The sequence below is a fragment of the Gopherus evgoodei genome, chromosome 2, assembly GCF_007399415.2.
Source record: "Gopherus evgoodei ecotype Sinaloan lineage chromosome 2, rGopEvg1_v1.p, whole genome shotgun sequence".
NCBI lineage: Eukaryota > Metazoa > Chordata > Testudines > Testudinidae > Gopherus > Gopherus evgoodei.
This window is the reverse complement of record NC_044323.1, coordinates 163,141,673-163,161,392: the sequence shown is the minus strand read 5'-3', so window position 1 is coordinate 163,161,392 and position 19,720 is coordinate 163,141,673. Positions and strand designations below refer to the sequence as shown.

Genomic DNA, 19,720 nt, shown 5'->3' with positions numbered 1-19,720 from the left:
TCCAGGTGTCAGTTCAGGATATTTGTAAGATAGTGCAAGTGGAAAAGAACACCTCTTCCCAGCTGTAGCTCTGTTCTAAAAGGCAGTAGCTCTAGCAACTTGTATGATTAGTTAAAAGCATGTAGCATGTTAAAGATTCATAGCAGTGTAATACACAAATATACCACAAGTGTAATTTTGAGGAGGACTGGGGAGGAAGGTACCCTGGTGGAGGAGTAACTGTAAGGCAGGGTTGGTAGAAGGAGGATCACAGCAGAAACTAAACACAAAAACAAGCAAGGGAGATATGAGTCAGCATTAAAGAATGTATGTAAATAGAATCTGGGCATTTTAGTAGTACAGGAACCACTGGTCCAATCTCTGAATAGCATTCCTACATCTGTGATTTTACAATAGTCCACTATTATGAACTCACATTGCTGAGTAGCTGATATTTTTAATCTTCCATTCACACCTTTGGAGTCAAACATTTTTTCTTAATACTTTACTTTATCAAGTGAGCATGGTCATAATTTCCAAGAGTGATTATTAACTCTAGGCTACTTCTGGTTTTGGCTGATAGTGAAGGGGCCTGACTTCCAGGCAGAGTGTGCCCAGCACTTTCTGAAAATCAGGCTGTTCAAGCACCCAAAAATCTCTGCTCAATCTTAAAGCTTTAGAAACAGGTATCAGTAGCTAAGAGTTTAGCTGTTTCCACTATACATGTGCTAAACTTTTCTACTGGAAAGTGCTATTTTTCCAAAGTCACTTTTTATATCCACAAAGTGTTACAGAAAAGCAAATATAGAACAAATGATAGCTAATTTTCAGCAAAAGCACCAAAATTAATTCATGTCCCTTTGACGTCAATCCAAATTTGATCAGGTCTCAAGTTCTCAGTAATAGGAGATCTGCAGCTAACTTCAATAGTATTTCAAGTTTAGACAATAGAAGTAGCTTTGTCCACATTGTGGACTACAATCAGTATTTTTTGGCTAGCTTTAAATTCCTTTAAATATGGAAGGGGGGGGGGGAAACATACTTTAATAGTCCCTTTCCAATGTGTTTGAAGTAAAATACAGAGCGGAAAAAAACATCAGTTTGATTTATCTTAGAATTCACTTTAAAATCCTAACTGTCTAAATATTGCTTTCTAGACCACCTGTGAAAGATTTTTCCCTACATTATACTAGAAAAAACTGCGTACAGCATAAGCTTTGTCTTAAGCCACATAGTGCAGGTCTGACTTTGTTTAATGAAACTATTTCTGATAGAAGTCAGCCTTTAATCAATTTCATCTGGAATTATATTCAAGATCACATCTTCATTTCCTCGACGAACCACAACTGAAAGATCATCATTGTCTTTAACAGCTTCACTTACATCTTCTGTTGAGGTGACTGTTTTTCCATTAATGCTGATAATCACATCACCATCTCTCAGGCCAGAGCTGCAACAATGAAACCAGAGACTTTGAATCAGATGATAAAACAGGGAGTAACCTTCAGAACCCAGTCACCTCCTGCCTAAGTCACAATGGTGAAATCTATGTAAAAGGCCAGTGCTGTCTGTGTACAGATACACCTCAAAATAGGTCTTGAATACAGCTAGGGCGTACATGATTAAGGACTTAAAAATTCAACAAGGGCAACTTAAGTCAGTCCACTACTCTAGAGGTAGCCACTGTAAATTAATTCAGAGAATCTAATTATTAGAATTACACACAAACAGTATCACTATGAAACTAACACAGTCGTTGACTTCTGCATACAGGAGAAGACGACAACTGTAATAGAAACAACTCTCCCTGCAAGGAGAATGTGCTATGTGCTGTTTCTTGCTTGTACTGATTGCCCACGCTTCTACGTGACTCCAAAATTTCTCTATTCTAGAGTGAATGCAGCATTCACAGGCTTGCATGGCTCACACCCCAGCATCTAACCACTTGTATCCAAATGTCAATGTTATTGCCTCAGAACTACAGCATATTTCCTAGAATGATCACCTATCTTTTTAGGATACACATTGGGGATGGGTTTATTAGAGTCACTGGGCTAGCCACAAGCTGCTAGATACGATGCAGTACAACCCTCAGAAGAGGCTCTACTGCATAGAAACAAGGTGTGCAAAGAGCTGTTAGTTGGTAACTATTCAGTGTAACCAGCAGGACTTGAAACAGAGAGCTGCATTGTGGTACTAAGTACCATTGTGCAGGGGGACAAGAAATGTTAACCAAGGTTCCAATTTCTATCAGTTACGTTAATGGAAGTTTTGACAGAAGTGTACACCCACAGAGGTACCTGCTGGAAAGGGAAGCAAGAGATGAAGCAGTCCCTTTAGTTATAGGTGATCTTAACGGTCTATAATGGAGCATGACTCCACTGTAGGAGCACCCGTGCCCCAATTCACTGATAGAAGTCAGAGGGCAAAACTGCTTCACTTGAGCTCTGTCTTCTTATGGAAAGAGGTAGAAGGCTCAGCTCCACTGTCAGACTCATTCGCTTTGGGCATCAGAGTGTACTGGAGTCACGGGACTGGGGGAAAGGGAGAGGGATGCATAGGAAACACTATCAAACAGACTGTGAACACCCTTTGGATGAAATTCTAAAAAACATGGCTGGATTTATTCCCTTAAGTTTTAGCATGGGACAGGTCTGGTGTCTAATATTCTCCCTCCCTTCACCCCCAGCACTGTTCTAACATAAGCATAGCCTTTGAGAAAGGACTAAAAATGTAAAGTGACATACACACAAAATGGGGAAGCTTTCTGACACATGCTGTAAACACTCTCGGTCAAGTAAAAATGGGAAAGGAAGCTACAGTTCAAGTTACACAGATCCCAAAAATCAGACATCATCAATACATGTGCAAGAAGTTCAGTAATTCTCAATGTGAAATAAAACACTACAAACTTTGGAAGAGTTCCAAATTGCAGACCTTATTGTTTAGCAGGCTAAATTCTTAATTAGTTACTACTGCTGACTTAAATGGGAATACATGGAAACTTAATCAGCCTAGAATTTTGCCCATTATATTTAAATCCTGTGGTTTCCTGTACTAACTTCATATTTCTGGGGAACTGGGTTCAAATCTCATTTAGGTCATAGGTTATCTGAGCTTGGCCGTCTTGAATTAGTCCCCTGGTGGTAAGGTAGATGTTCACATCATAAAACCACCACACAGTTTAGTCCAGTGGAACAACTGGGCTCAGCAAAAACTTGTACTGAAATAAATAATGTTGCAGGCCAGAAAACTAGGATACTGATAGATCTGTGTGCATAGGTCCATCTGCATTAACACCTGCCCACATTTGGGCTATAGCTGCTGCTAACACAAAACCTGATCTTGCAAGCCTGCCTTATATAAGACTTCCATGAATTTCATTGGGATTTCTGGCATGTGGAGGACAGAGGGTTTGGTGCAGAGTCTCTCCTCTCACCTTACCCTCATGCCGTATGCCTGTTCTACAGTCAGAGGCATGATTGCAGCAAGCATGCATACCATGCTGGCTTTCATTTAGCTAGATCAAAGCCAGCTCGAGTAACAGCAACAATGTAGCTATGGCAGCAAAGGCAACCAAAGGGCTAGCTGCTTAATACATATCCAGAATCCTGGGCAGGGTTGTTCTCAGGCTAGTCGATGCTGGGCAGCTACACTGCTATTGTTACTTGTATTCTAAATCAAAGCTAGCACAGGTGTGCCTACAGATGTAATCACACCTACCAATTGCAGTGTAGACACACCCAAAGAAGAAAGCAGTAGCATTCATGTGGTTTTCTCCCCATTGCGTAATGGTATCAGTTTGCATGTGACAGATTCAGCATTCTCTTAGCAATTCCTCTTGAACTTAAGCTTTGGAAGACATTCTCCATTTCTGGTTTAAAGTACAACAGAATCTACTAGCCTTGACATCTGGACATTTGAGACTGAAAATAAGGCATAAGGTATGAACAGTGAGAGTAATTAACCATTGGAACAGTTTACAAAAGGTCATGGTAGATCTTCCATCACTGGCAACTTTTAAATCAAGACTGGAAGTTTTCCTAAATGACTTGCTCTAGGAATTATTTTGGGGAAGTTCCCTGGCCTGGGTTATACAGGAAATCAGACTAGATCATCATAATGGTCCCATCTGGCCTTAGAATCTATGAATTAATATCATTCTGGTCTCAGCAGTGCCCTCAACACTGGCAGCATTCTGTAGTCATGGTGTACATGTAATTCATAATTACAGCTCTAACATGTTTGTTTTATAACTTACTGCTAGTGAGCACCACCCTCAGTCTGCTGCAGGTTATAAGGATGAAAAAAGTTATGAAGAGTTAAACTATATGAAATCAATCCTTTTCTACTCAAAAAACACAATAAGTGATCATCTTCACAGGATTTCTAGCAAAAATACAAAAAACTAACACACTTGATCAATCTGTCCTGATTTAAGGCACAATTCTCTACTCAAGCAAGTCTCCCATTGACAACTGCCAGAATTTTGCCCAAGTACAAGAAGCACAACAGGCCCTTTCATCCCAAGCACACAAAATCATTTGGTCTTCCGGATTTGAAAATTCTCTATATATTTTTAGAGCAAGGGGAGTGGGGGTGGTGGAAATGGATTCAGACTTGAACTGATCTTGTACTTGTGATAGCCACTCACAGAAAGCCATCCTGGTGTGGACTCTGAGGGCTTGGCTACACTTGCAGGTGTGCAGCGCTGGGAGGTACAGATGTGTAGGGAAAGCGCTGCAGTGTGGCCACACTGACAGCTACCAGCGCTGCACTGTGGCCACATTTGCAGCGCTGTTGGGAGTGGTTCATTATGGGCAGCTATCCCAGCGTTCAAGTGGCTGCAACGTGCTTTTCAAAAGAGGGGGGTGGGGTGAAGTGTGACAGGGAGTGTGGGGGAGACACAGAGAGTGGATTTTTGGAGCTGACACTGTGTCAGCTCCCTGCCTTGCAAGTTCTAAGGACCGGAAGATACACAGCACCAACCTTCAATCATTTTAAAAGTTTCAAGTCCTTCCCCCACCCCTCTCTTATTCACTACATGCAAATTATGCACTCCTAAATAGCCTTCAGACCACATAAGCAGCTGCTCCAAAATGGACTCTCCCCTCCCCCCCGCTATGTTGCTTCTCTCCTCAAGCAAACTGTGACCATTCCAAAGAAATTCCCTTGCCTGCCTCTGCTCGAGCAAACGAGCTGTGTTTGTTTTTTAAGATAAGCAGGTCCGGGAGCCCAGCGTTCACAACAAACCGGAAGAGTGGCTGAACAGGCATTCTGGGATACCTCCGAATACCTCAGAGGCCAATTACAGCGCTTTTGGTGGCCACACTTGTGGAGCAGCGCTGCATCACCAGCGCTGCAATCCTTATACCCCAGGCAGAGCAGGAGTACGGCCAGCGCTGCAGCCAGGGAGATGCAGAGCTGTATGTGCCTTCCAAGTGTGGACAGTGAGTAAGTTGCAGCACTGGTGGTGGGTTTACAGCGCTGCAACTCTCAAGTGTAGCCAAGCCCTGAGTGAGCAAAATATCAGCCTCCATTCAGAGATCACAGCGTTAAAGAAGGTTGTATAGGGCTCTTACATGAACACTGCAATAGGAGCAGGGCCAGCTCTAGCAATTTCGTTGCCCCAAGTACGGCGGCATGCCATGGGGAGGCGCTCTGCCGCTCGCCGGTCCCGTGGCTCCGGTGGACCTCCCGCAGGCGTTTCTGTGGATGGTCAGCTGGTCCCGCGGCTCCGGTGGACCTGCTGCAGGCGTTTCTGCGGGGGGTCCACCGGAGCCGCGGGACCAGCAGACCGCAGCCACGCCTGCGGCAGCTCCACCAAAACTGCCTGCCGCCCTCCCAGCAACCGGCAGAGTGCCCCCTGCGGCATGCCGCCCCAAGCATACGCTTGGTGCACTGTAGCCTGGAGCCAGCCCTGAATAGGAGCATTTGAGAGGCCCCTGCAATGCCCACAAAGAGGCAGGTGGTGCAGCCTTCATCTTTAGGTTCTTACCTTGCAGCAGCAGTTCCTTGAATCACTTCAAAAACATAGACTCCAGAGTTCAGGTCCGGGAAGTCTTTATCATAGATTTTCAGTTCACGGATGAGACTGAAAAAGGAAATCATGATGGTAGAACTCTTCATGTGAAATACGGATCAGCCCATTACTGCCTAATCCATTACCTTGCACAAGGCCTAGGAAAAAACTGTCTTTTTAATATTGCCAATTCAGAAATGGTTCAGTATTATTCTGTCTCGGTATTGGGACTAGAAGACCCAACAGATTTTAAATTGGCATAGCTATAAATGCACAAACATTCCCATTTGTCCAGAAATGCGGACACTTAAAAAAATCATCCTGCAGCAAGACTGTCAACATTCAGGGATGTTTTTTTGAAAGCATAATTAATTGATGCTACGGCTCACTGTGAGCAAGTCTCAATGCAAAGTCCGAAATACAAACATTCACACTAACTCATAGACTCTAGGACTGGAAGGGACCTCGAGAGGTCATCGAGTCCAGTCCCCTGCCATCATGGCAGGACCAAAAACAACTGGATTCTTATGCTCAAAGCTGCTTTTTAACCCCTTTCAGACATACTATTTTAACAGTTGTTTTAATAAGAACCATGAAACTTATTTTTTGTTGCCACTTTCCCCTCAGAGGTATGTTTGCAATTTTCTAACCTGAATATCATGCTACTATTTCCTGCTGACGTTTAAGTTCTCTAGGACCCTTGGTATTCCTCTGGATTCCCTAGTCACCTGCATAATCGCCATTATTATTAATACCACTGTAGAACTCAGAGGCTCCAATCTAGATCATGGCCTCACCTTTGGCATTGTACAGATGCCTGTGAGGACAGTGCCTGCCCCAAAAAGCTTCCCAACTAAGTGACAAAGGGCGTGGGTCATAATCAACACATATACATAAAAGCAATTATATCTGTTTTATTATAAATAGATGAAGTGTCAGCTTACCCCCAGTCTACCGGAGGTTAATGATCTTACTTTGTCAAGCGCTTTGATACCTGGAGCATGAACAGCACTGCATAGGAAGTTCTGTAAATGCACCAGAATCTGTACAGCTCCCAAGAAGAGAGTTATGGCTGAACTACTTATTGACTATCTGCTAGAGACGGTCTTGAACTCTCTGTCCTTACAGTGAGGGTATGTCTTTGAGATGGGGGAGGGGAGGTGGCAAGATGACACCTGCACAAGTTCTGATTGAGCTACCACACTAAAATAGTGTCTAGCTATGGTGGCGTGAGCAGTGGGAGGGGCTGGCCGCCCCTGAATGTAGCTGTCCAAGATACTAGGCACAGACTTGGGGCAGTTAACCCATCCGCCTGATTGTGCCACCACAGCTACATTCTATTTTTATCATGTTGGCTCAATCACAGCTTGTGCAGGTACATCTCCTCGAGCTGGGAATCACACACCCCACCTCAAATGATAGACAGTGTGAGAGACTGCATGAAAGCTGGTGATGAGTGCAGAAAACAAAGCTTACTTAAAAGTGAGGGGAAGCATTCGGAATCCCATGTATTTCTTCTTGGGTCGAATCGTCCCTAGAAGGACAGAGTCAACATTCATGAAATCAAATAAGACACAGCAAAACCTTACTCCCAGAAACATCAGGCATTTGCTTAGAATGTCCAAGGGGGGGAAGTGGGTTTTAGGAGCTGACAAAACAGCTCCAATTTTAAATTCTATTGGGTCATTAGGAGACTAACGTTTAGAATTATAACAGTGTTGAATAGAAAAGCCACATTTATGGTATAGTTTAAGCATGCTAAAATGTTTACATCAGAAGATGGAACTATGGGCCCAGTAAAGTTAGCAGAATGCAGAACACTTATGTTCTTCCACTGACTTCAATGGGCTTTGGATCAGAGCCATCAACAGCAAACCTCTCCCTGACAGGGGCCTCGCTCTTGGGACTAAGAGGGACCAGACGTCAATCCAGGCTCTCCAAATCTTTCTGAATCAGTCTCTCATGTTTCAAACTTGTAAGTAACAGCTAGGCAAGGCGTGTTAGTCTTATTTTTGTTTTCTCAACTTGTAAATGTTCCTTTTTGCCGAGAGGATTTTACCACTGTTTGCTGTAAATTTGAACCTAAGGCTAGAGGGGGTTCCTCTGGGCTATATGAATCTGGTTACCCTGTAAAGTATTTTCCATCCTGATTTTACAGAGATGATTTTTACCTTTCTTTCTTTAATTAAAAGCTTTCTTTTTAAGAACCTGATTGATTTTTCCTTGTTTTAAGATCCAAGGGGTTTGGATCGGTGTTCACCAGGAACTCGGTGAAAAAGCCTCTCAAGGCTGCCCAGGGAGGGGAGTGTTTTGGGGGGACAGGAAGTGTTCCAGACACTGAAATTTCTGGATGGTAGCAGTGTTACCAGATCTAAGCTAGTAATTAAGCTTAGAAGTGTCCATGCAAGTCCCCACATCTGTACCCTAAAGTTCAGAGTGGGGGAGGAACCTTGACATGGTGAGCAGCGGTGAGGGATCTTTTAGGAACCAAAAGCCAGTAGGATTTTTTTTTCCTTTCTAGCTGCTTAGAAGGCAGCCTGAGGGCAGAGATGTTAAGTTTTTTTAACAAGGGTCTTTGTTAAGAGTAGGTTTCAAGCTGTGAGCAAGCAGCCAGCAAAAGGAATTTACAAGCTGAACTGTTTTCTTTCTTTCTACCTCTCGGGTATAGCTAGTTAGAAAGTCTCTGTTAACCAAGCAGCCCTGAGCTGAGTGCATCCCAGTTTCAGTGAACTGCAGAGGGGTGTGGCCAGCACAAGAAAGCAGGAAAATGAGTACCAGTGGAGCAACTAACGAACTAGCTAGGCTGGAAGCAACAGAGAAAGACAACGAACATAAGAGACAGATGGAACTAGAACAATTAAAAATTAATGCAGAAATAGCCAGGGAAGAAGCAGCACACAAGAGAGCTATGGAGATGAAACAAAAAGAGATGGAGGAGAAAGAGGCTGACCACCAGAGGGCTATGGAGATCCAGAGGGAGGCCCACAAGCATGCCCTGGAATTAGCAAGGGCTAAGCAGGATGTACCAGCCAACCCTAACAACCGTTCTCCAGGTACTGTTTCCCATCCCCAAAAATTCCCCACCTACAAAGCAGGTGATGATACTGAGGCCTTCTTAGAAAATTTCGAAAGGGCCTGCCTTGGGTACAGCATCTCTACAGACCAGTACATGATAGAGCTGAGGCCACAGCTCAGTGGACCCTTAGCAGAGGTGGCGGCTGAAATGCCTAAGGAACACATGAACGATTATAAACTTTTTCAGACCAAGGCCAGAATCAGAATGGGGCTAACACCTGAGCATGCCCGTCGGTGGTTCAGAGCCCTAAGGTGGAATCCAGATGTGTCATTTACCCGACACGCCTACCACATTGGAAAGAATTGGGAGGCCTGGATATCAGGAGCAAGTGCTAACTCTCTGGAAGAGCTGTCCTTCCTAATGCAAATGGAGCAGTTCTTAGAGGGTGTTCCTGAGGAAATAGAAAGGTACATCCTAGATGGGAAGCCCAAAACTGTAACCGAGGCGGGGGAGATTGGAGCCAGATTGGTGAAAGTGGCAGAAAAGAAAAAAACTACTAGCAAGGGGAGCGAATATCAGAGGGGGCAAATCGAAAATAAACCCCATCACCGGGAGCAACCCACGACCCCACCCACAACCCAAGGAAAGCCCCAGACACCCTATTGTCCCACCTCACCAGTCTCCAGCAACCCACCTCGACCCAGTGACCAGTCAGCTGGGCAATGTTTTAAATGTAATGAACTGGGACATATAAAGGCCCACTGCCACAAGAACCCCAACCGATTACAGTTCATTACACCACAATCACACCAAAGATCCCTAGGCACAGATGCCTCTCAAATACCCTCGGAGTGAAGGGAAAACTTGAGAGTGAGCGGAAAGAAGGTTTTGGGAGGACAGGAAGTGTTCCAGACACTGAAATTTCTGCATGGTGGCAGTGTTACCAGATCTAAGCTAATAATTAAGCTTAGAAGTGTCCATGCAGGTCCCCACATCTGTACCTAAAGTTCAGAGTGGGGGAGAAACCTTGACAACAACACTCCTACCTTTCATCTGCCGGTCGTGAGATTCTTCTAGGAACTGACGGATTCGATCAGAGGGGATGGCAAAGGAGATGCCAGCCGTTACCTTCAGCGTATTTATCCCTACAACTTCACCATCCTATTACAGAGAATGCAGCAAGAGTAACCAGACCTGGCTTATACACCACCACTTTCTGGGACACTTTTGGTGCAAGGTTTGCAAGAGTCAACAATGTATCGTGTTATTGGGGTGGCAAGCACTTTCACAGCAAAACTGACCCAGTGCTGGCAGAGTGGCACTGGAAAATTAGCTGGTCATATGACCATAGGGACACGTAAAGGGACCAGAGTAAAGCTATCTACACTGCTGCATTTGTTAACACTATAAGCACAAACACAAATGCTATAGTACAAGGGAAGAGTAACTAACAATTTCCCCCACCATTTAATTCCAATTAGTGAATACAAATTTATTCATCCAGTTAAATTTGTATTCCAATTAGTGAATACAAATTTAAAATGATAAAGACTCCAACTTGAAAATAAAGTGATGAGAGACTCAGATCTGAGGATCCCAGAACACCGAAACACTGGGCTTTGGGAGGTCTGAGTACAGATCATTAGAGTAAGTGGAAACCATTGTATTAGTAGGTTCAGAATGGTGTAACCAGAATCCAGATCCCCAGCAAAGTGTTTGATGCAACCATGTGCAGTGCTAATCCTTTCCATGTGCTTGCCCTGCCATTTACAGGGGAGCCATTCTTTCTGCCTTATTAGCACCAAGGATCTCATCCTGCAGAGTGACAGACAAGTTCTACTCAGTTAATGGGAGTTGTGAGTGCTCAGCACCTGGCAGGACTGAACACATGGAGTAGCCACAACAGCATCCTGCCGTTGCTTGTACACACCGAGAAAGTGATGGTATTTGATGTGGAAAGTTTGCAGGTTGTATTAGTTACAAAGACTGCCATGGTTCAGAGGGTGCAGTCTGTCATCTGTGTATTAAGCAAATTCAGGACCAGATTTTCTAAACAGTTTAGCACCTGGCCATGGTTGTCACAGTGGTCACTTCTGTCTTCTGCCCATCTGTTCTCACAGGTGCTCCTTGAGCTTAGATGCAGAGAATCTCCCCAGGCTATAATAATGTTTGTGATGGGTAGCTACATTTTCAAAAGCATTCCCAGATAAACACAAGAGCTTTCCCAATATTTCAAAAAGCAATAGCTCAGTTCTGTTCACTTAACTCCAGGGTGAAATAGACACATCATGTGTGTTAGATTGCAAAACATGACACTAAAATGTAGAATCTAAGGGGAATTTAAATTAGAATGTGTGCGGTGGGGGTGGGAGATAAAACAAGATTCTCTTCTCACCTGCCACATAACCCCACTGGATTCAATGGAACAATCCCTGATTTATGAGACTGACTGTAGGTAGGGCTGGTGAAAAGTTTTCTGTTGAAACTAAAAGCAGCAAAGAATCCTGTGGCACCTTATAGACTAACAGACGTTTTGGAGCATGAGCTTTCGTGGGTGAATACCCACTTCGTCAGAAACTGTTTTTCCAACACAAAGTTGGGTTTTCAAGGAAACAAAGATTTTCCACAGAAGAGTCTATTTTCTGTGGAGAAAAAAATCTTTCCACAAAGATTTTGGTCAAAATCTTTTGATTTCCAATTTTTCAGTTAACATTCAGAAATTTCGGTGGAACATTTTGATGAAAATAAATAGAGTTTTTTTTTTTGTCCAAACTTTCCATAAAAAACGTGAGACCAGGTCTAACTGTAAGTGAAAAGAGAATTCAGCCTTCACAGGATTAAAGACATTGGGCTTAACTTCACATAATGATGCCATCATTTAAATGACTTTATTCTACTAGAAGCTACAGTAAAGGGAGTAAAAGGCCACACAGGATGCTTGTCAATAAATTAAGAGGAAATTGAGAGGAACTTTAGAAATAGAGAAATAGTGGCAGCGAAGAGGGAAACTTACCAAGTTCACCAAGGGCCCACCTGAATTTCCATACTGTAAGAGAACACAATTGGAGAGGACTTTACAGTCACATTAAGACCACCATTCCCTGACAAAATTTGCTGGAGTCTGAGGAAGGCACTTTTGTATTGAAATAATCTTGATACCCATAATTTGCTGGGGGGTGGGGTTATTAAGGAGAGTTCTAGACATCAGTGAAAAAATACCTCAATGTGTAAGAGGGCAGAATAGTTTAGGAACCGCAAGGCATACGAACATGAGCCTTCCGTTCTTGCAAAAAAACAACTCCCCCTTTGCAGCTGCCACAGGAACAGTCAGCCTAAAGGCCCTTCTGGGCATCCTTGCAAGGAAGCATAACCTCTTATCAACAGGTGAAGGAGTCCTGAAAGCATCAGACCCTTTAGGAAGGTCATTGTGCAAGTAGAGTCTCTTTACTGATGAAAAGATCTCACAGAACTAACAGGTTATGGGAGGGTTTTGATCAAATTTGCTGCACAGAAATGGTTGCATCTAACTCCCATTCTTCATTTCAGTCACTCGAGCCATCCCCCAATAAGAACCACAGGATATAGCTCCAAGACACATTTCTGGTGATAATGGAGAGAGAGAGAGAGAGAGAGAGAGAGAGAGAGAGAGAGAGAGAGAGAGAGAGTGTGTGTGTGTGTGTGTGTGTGGGTGTGGGTGTGGGTGTGGGGCCTGGACTCCTCTTTATGAAAGCCATGCTAAACACTTCCGTAACATTACTTTCCTCCATAAGCCATTGTTGTGGTTAGCACAGGGATATGAGGTGAATGCAAATGGGAGAGGCATCCATGAGACCATCTCTGTTAATTACAGTGTAGTTCACACAATGAAAAGTTTGGGAACTCTTTGGGCATCATTCTCTAAGATTTAACTGGGGTTCCTGTGTTCTTAACTGAAGAACTCTCTGCTGCTGTGGACATGCCTAAGGTCCCCACCCCTGAAGGGGAAATCTCTAGACTTGGCACTTACATTGATGATGGCATCTGTCTGAATGTATGCCATGTCAGAGTCCTTCAGGCCAAGCTCCTTGCTGCCTCTTTGAGTGCTGCTGACGATTCCTGTCGTTACAGTGTTTTGTAAGGAGAAGGGACTGCCCAGCGCCACAACAAACTCCCCAGGACGGAGGTCAGAGGATCTGCCCAGCAGTAGTACAGAGAGGGCAGTCTGGGAAGGAGGCAGAACAATCAAACTGGTCACTTACTGCTAGACACTGATTCCTTAGACTAGTACAGTGGCCCACAGACTCCAGGAGAGGGAGTTATTCTATAGGCAGCAGAGCAGATACTCAAGTGTTATTAAACACTCTGAAGTTCAGGATTCCTAGGTTTAATCACTGAATGCAGACATGAAGATGTCTTCATACAGCAGGGGTTCATTCAGATCAGCACATACTTTGAATCCTTTAGGGCATGTTATATAAGGGCTAATTGCTTCTGGCACACTAGCTTGCTCACTAACAACATGGAAATACTCATAGCACGCATACCTATAGGACAGCATGGATCAAAGGCAGGTCTACTCAACTTGTGAGTACAAACGTAGGTTTTGATGGGTAAAGAGACATTCTGTGGACAATTTCCAAAAAAATGTGACCCTCAATGAGTCCAATCGCATTGTTCCATTTCATCACAGCACTTCCTCCATTAAGCCCCACCTCACATATTTTGCTAGCGGGATGTCTTTGAAAGAAATTTCCTAGTGCTCCCTAGATGAGAGTGACAGATTCTCCGCTTGATCATACTGTGGGTTGGCTTGTCATGTGATGGAATAATGTTCATGGCATCTGACACTCAAACGCTCTTCAGTATTTAAAACACCTAGTAAGAGCTGTGTACTGCCTCCCACGGCCCTGCCAGAAATATTAGCCATTCTCTCCCTTTCACAGTTTGGAAAGAACCTCTGCCCTGCAGCAGTCATTAATGGGATGGCTGTAAATCATTGCACTGCCTGAATCACCTCTCTTCTTCACTTTACCAGTATTTCAGTGGGACATGTTGTGGCCATACTGACTCTCCTTTCAATTCAGTGGGGGAGTTCAGCTTAAAACAATAAATGTCACAATATGGTCTTTTATTGACTCAAACCAGCCAACCATTAGGGTTCAGGAGTTTTTAAATACAGCTCCAAAAATAGTTCTCCTATGAAAATAAGATGAACAATTTATTTGGGTAGATTTACTTCCCCCTTTGGAAGCTGAATCTTCCATTATATTTAGTTACTTCCTTCCTCCCTCCCCCCACCCCCGTGGCTTTGCAAAGAAGACTGTTTCTATTTTTTTTCTTTTAAGTAAAGAACAAACAGAATACCCCCAACTAATTCCCACAGAGAGACACAGAATCCCTTATAGACACACACCTCGTACAGAGATACAAACTGGACAGCAAAATGAAAGTTTATTCCAAGAAAGTGGAAGGTTTTGAGTGTTTTGTTGTTTGTTTTTTAAATACCTATTTGGAGTAGAACTAGTTCTTTTATTAGTGTAACAAAAGTTATTTGAAAAAAAATATCAACAGTATCTTCCTGCAGCTACTAAATGAGAGCCTCTTGTAAACAGATATAGGGTATGTACACGAACTGGGCAAGACCAACCTCTCTGCGGTGGGGCTGCTTCTGAACCCTGTGCCCAGAAAGGTTGTAACTATGCTTTCCCCAATACCACTAAGTCTTATGGAGGAAAGACCACTACCTATCAAACACACAAATGCACCAGCTTTGAGTTTAAACCTCAGTTTATTTTCTGCTTCCCTATCTGATGGTCCTCCTCAAAGAGCTCAGACATACTCACATCAGGATATATTTTGATCAGGGCTATGTCCAACTTGTGGTCAACATCTTTGATTTTAGCTTCGTACTGCTCCCCGCTCTTGAGCTCCACTCTGATTCTCTGCTTATTGGTGAGAACATGCGCATTAGTGACAATCAGTCCTTCCTCTGACACTATGAATCCGGAGCCACTGGACACAAGAACTTCTTGGCTTGAGTAGGACACCCTGTGCAATGAATGAGTTATGTTGTTGCTGCTGTAAGTCTGAATTCGTACCAAGATGCACGCTGAAGAGGAGTGCTTTCTGATATAAAACCTCATAATAGTACCATAATGTTAATCTTCATCCTAAATCCCTCCCCACCCCTTTTTTCTTTTTTTAAAAGAAGGTACAGTACTGGGAATATCTTAAAAGCTAGAGCACAGGTTGCCAACATGAATGGATCTTGTTCAACCAGGATCCTGGGGGAGCAAAAATTCCATGTCAGTACAACTACATTAGATTACTAAAATGGAAAGTTTTAAAATAATGTGTATTTCTTACAGTTTTTCCATCACCCTCAGCTTGGTCAATTAAACTAATCAGCAACACATTTTAAAAGTCCATTTCTTATCAATTTTACTTTCTGGTTCTCATGCTGTGGCCAAGGGCTGCAATAGTTGGGCTGGAGATGCTGCAGGGGAACCTTTGTTTGTTTGTTTTTCTTAAAGTCATAAAAACATTTATATTTGTTCAGGTTTCACAAATGCTTGTTCATACAAAACCTAACTTTGGGGGCCAGATTTGACAGGAGTGTCCCTATTAATCAAATAGTAAACAAAATGGCATTGCTTACAAGCGTCAGACTTTCTGATCTCCCAATTCAAGCCTCTCATTTCTATAGGATTGTTTTACTGGCCACAGTAACAGCTCAGGGCAGTCTACCCCCCTCTCAATTTAAATGGTGTTTACATGCCTAACTATAATTAATCCTGATGGGAGTTCCCTGGGCCAATCTCAGGCACATCCAGAGGAAGACAATTTTATGGATTTCTTCCTCCACACAGGGCTGCCCAGAGGATTTAGAGGGCCTGGGGCAAAACAATTTTTAGGATCCCTTCCATAACAAAAAGTTGCAATACCATAGAATATTATATTCTTCAGGGGGGGCCCTGCAGGACCTGGGACCAATTGCCCCACTTGGGCCGCTCTACCCCCACACAGTGGTCTATTTATTCAAATGTTCATGAATGAGAGCCTGCTTTGCTGCTTCTATACCATAGTTCACAAATGTTTGCAAAAAGTGCTCTCAACCACCTTTACCAGCAAATTCATTATGAAACAGTTTAAAACAGCCTTAATTTGGCATCCTTACCTGCGAAAGAGCTCAAGATGGACAACAGCTGGAGCAATCTTCTCCACAACATCCGCAATAAAATTAAACTTGTACCTCAGGCTGTCAGGATGGAAGGAGCCTAGGGGCAAAGGTTTTAATTCCTGTTCATCGTTTTCCACTACACATGGAGATCATTACAGTAAGGAACAGCCACTGACTTGCTTCTCAAACTCTCACCATACAAGTCACCATGTGCTCACTTTCAAACAGAACTACAAATCAGACTGCAAGCTCTTTTTTAAGAGAGAGACTTTGTCTTAATTTACCTAGCAAAATGGGTCTAGATCTTGACTGGGGCTTTGGGCAGAATCACAATTTTAATATTCAACAACAACAAGTTTCCAGGTTGTATCTCACACACAAAGTCTTTTGGGAATCATATAATCACCAAGACCACCCACTTTTTTTACCTTTCAATATTATTCTGCAGCGTGTTAGCCCTTTATTCCCAGCCACTGACCACTGTGTTTATCTGATTGTTCCCCATGGACCCTTTTGTGCTAGACAGATACCTGAGCCGTACACAGCACTGCTCTGTCTGCTTAGTCAGTGACCAGTTCTCTGCACCTTCTTAAGGAACATCTACTTTGTGGTTTTTACTTAAGATTGATCTCGTTAAATATTGAAATATTGTGAACAGCAGAAAATAAATCAGGTAGGCAATTCCTTGGACATAAGCAGAAGTTTGTAGCATAGATAGGATTACATGCTAAGGGTGGTTTTTTTCCAGGCATTTGGTTGTGCTGATCATTACGTTTGAGCTCTGGATGGTATTTTCCCTCTGAAGGGAATGCTGGCAAAGACCCTAGGGATTTTTCACCTTCCCCTGGGACAGTGGGTGGAAGCATGCTGTGTTGTTATTAGATGGATGGATCATATATGGAGAATACAGGATTCAGTTACTTACTTCCACTAGGTTTATTTTAATATTAAGTCATGGTTGCCAGTGAAGGGTGTCAAGAAGCAAGAGGGATCCTACCAACTAGATTCCATTCAATGTACTGTTGAAATAGAAGATTGTAACGGTTGAGGTGAACTGGCCCCTCTTCAGGCTCTGGGAGAGGCAATCTGGATTTCTCCTACACAGTGTCTTAATCTTCAGGGCAAAGTAGAGCAAAACAAGGATACTGAGACTAGACCCCAAATAATTCAGTTCAACTGGGCTTTCCATATTTGCCATGCAAGAACTCACTGCCATAGAGGCAGAAAACTGTTTTCGATCCTACTAGTTTAATCAGCATATTCCTGTTAGGCTTTTAACTCTCCAAAGCCTGCATTTACAGATTAAATAGGCAGTCCCTCATACAGTTACTTAAAGGTGTCTACCCTTGGAACATTACTGAAATAATGATTGTGGAACAATTATTTCAGTATAAGTCCCCAGTTTGGACACATTTATTCCAGAATAGCTGTTTCATTAAGTATCCAAATGTAGACTAGTCCTGAAAAAGAACTCTGGGTAACCCTGCTGCTGAGCTCAAAAACCTGTGCTGATAAACTCAAGCCTCTGGTCCTGCACCTGGTTGGATCCTTCACTCTGGACTTGGCCAGTTAGAACCTTAGGAGAAATTGCATTTACACCCCCTCTGTGAAACTTCATTCATTCATTCATTCCAAAAGTAGGGCATCATCCCTGCCTCACCCAGGAAACGGAAGCAAAGGGAAATGAAAAACAAATCTGATCTCACTGGGGAGAAGTAGGAGACTAGAAGGGAACAAAACACAGAAAGTGACAACTATTGAACTCTGAGAAGAAGGGAGGGAGACGGAACCTAGCAGACAGTGAGTGCAGGAGAAGGGATGAGAAGAGAATCAGGTGGCAACAGAGAGCAAGGAGAGGAAAGACTGAGCAGGAGAAGGCGCTGGGCAGATGGATGCTGTGTTTGGTCGGGCGGGCGGGCTGGCTGCTTGGATAGGTAGGGCAGGTTAGCGGGCAAGGGAACAGGCTGGGTCGGGGAGGAGGAAGCTGATTGGTTGGGGCGGACTCGGTGTTTCCCTTGCGTGACCCAACTCCCCGCTGCCGCCCCTGTGCACGGGACTGGCTCCCGGGGCAGGAGGGATCAGTGGCTCCCTTACCTGGCTCCCCGCAGCCGCCCTGCTGCACGGGGATGGCCGGGGGCGCGTCCCGCAGCCGCTCCCGCCGGTTCTCGGCCCGCAGCTGGCACAGGCTGCGGTAGGTGCGGCCGTCGCTGCCGCACACGGGCTGGGGGGACTCGGCACAGAGGCAGGTGCCGCCCCGGGCCCGGAGGGCTGCGGGGCGCTGGCAGCGCAGCCCGTGGGCGCAGAGCCCCCCAGCGGCGCAGGGCCGCCCCTCCCCGGGCGCGCAGAGCCAGCAGCAGCCGCAGCGGTCCGGCTGGAGCAGGCCCCCGGCGGCCAGGCAGAGCTGGGGGTCCCGCGGGGGGCAGCGCGCCGGCTCACACACCGCCGGGCAGGGCACGGCCGGGGGCGGCCGCGGCTTCCCCAGGGGGGCGGCCAGCAGCAGCAAGAGCCAGCAGGGGGGCGGCCCCATGGCTGCTGGGGATGCACCCGAGGGACGCTGCTCCAAGGCTGTCCCGCCGTCCGGCGCAGCCCGGGTCCCTTTAAGGGCTGCCCCCGGCCTCAGCGCCTCCCGTCGGGGAGGAGCCGCGGGCCGGCCCCTGCCAAGACCAGCAGGGTGGCTCCTGCAGCCGGCTGGCCTGGGGCACCTTCCCCAGCACAGCTGGGCCCCGGGTGAGCGCTGCTTCTTGGCCAATAGCCCCGTGGCAGAGCAGCCTCAGGCAGGGGCAGAGGTGCTAGCATGAGGGGTGCTGGTTTGGAGCTCGGTGTCAGGCTGCCAGCACCCACCTAGAAATGGTTCCAGGGGTTCCCCTCCCCCTACCCCTCCCCTACTGGGCCTTGCAGGCTTCTGCCTGGGGGGAGCAGCTCAGCTCTGGGCACAGCCAGGCGAACCTGAGCTAAAGCCTGAGCCACACTACGGGTTAGCCCCAGCTAGGACTGGTAATGTCTTCACTTCCATTTGGCTCCCACCCATGTGCCCCTTTAATAACCCCACCTGCCACAGGGAGGTGGAGTCCAGGTGGACGTAGTTAGGTCCATGCACTGTATTACTTATATGGCCTGTTATTGGCTTTCAGGAGCCATCCCACCAGGTCACGCACTGACAGTACTATTGTGAGACACACTCCTGGTAAGGTCGCACGCTGCTCACACGAGGAGCCAAGTGTGTGTACGCGTGCACACACACACACACAAGCGATGTAATAAATGCAGTGAATGTAGCGTAGACATGGCCTAAGCTAGTGATGGTCCATGCAAGGTCAGCCCAGGAATCCTGTGCTCCAGGCCTGTCTGTACCCACAGGGCAATGACCCAGCGCCAACCTCACCCAGGGGTTGTTACCACAGTGAGGAATGTTTGTAAAATGCTCTGAGACCCCTTGCTGAAAGTCTATGAATGGAGAGGTACTGGAGACAGCTGTGAGCTGTAACCCCCTAGTGAACAGGAATAGGACTTTATTATCCACTGCACTACTACATTGTGCCAGTAA

The 19,720-nt window shown here is 45.2% G+C and overlaps 1 protein-coding gene across 1 annotated transcript; it reads right to left on the bottom strand.

Annotated features, from left to right (window-relative positions):
• Window positions 1–291: 291 nt before the first annotated feature.
• On the bottom strand, window positions 292–18,703 carry LOC115646415 (serine protease HTR4-like). The gene is made up of 9 exons (XM_030552218.1): window positions 18,271–18,703; window positions 16,174–16,273; window positions 14,840–15,044; window positions 13,024–13,218; window positions 12,031–12,063; window positions 10,064–10,178; window positions 7,478–7,535; window positions 5,978–6,073; window positions 292–1,429 (listed from the first exon to the last, which is right to left on the bottom strand). The coding sequence occupies exons 1-9, from the start codon at window positions 18,701–18,703 to the stop codon at window positions 1,264–1,266; spliced, it is 1,401 nt and encodes a 466-aa protein (XP_030408078.1). The 3' UTR covers window positions 292–1,263.
• Between the last annotated feature and the right edge of the window lie 1,017 nt (window positions 18,704–19,720).

Excerpts from the sequence above, each read along its gene's own strand:
- LOC115646415 (XM_030552218.1), bottom strand. The coding sequence starts at position 18,703 with ATGGGGCCGCCCCCCTGCTGGCTCTTGCTGCTGCTGGCCGCCCCCCTG. Across the intron at positions 7,536-10,063 it reads TCACGACCGGCAGATGAAAG|GGACGATTCGACCCAAGAAG; the intron begins GTAGGAGTGTTG and ends CTGTCCTTCTAG. Across the intron at positions 1,430-5,977 it reads CAAGGAACTGCTGCTGCAAG|CTCTGGCCTGAGAGATGGTG; the intron begins GTAAGAACCTAA and ends TCATTGTTGCAG.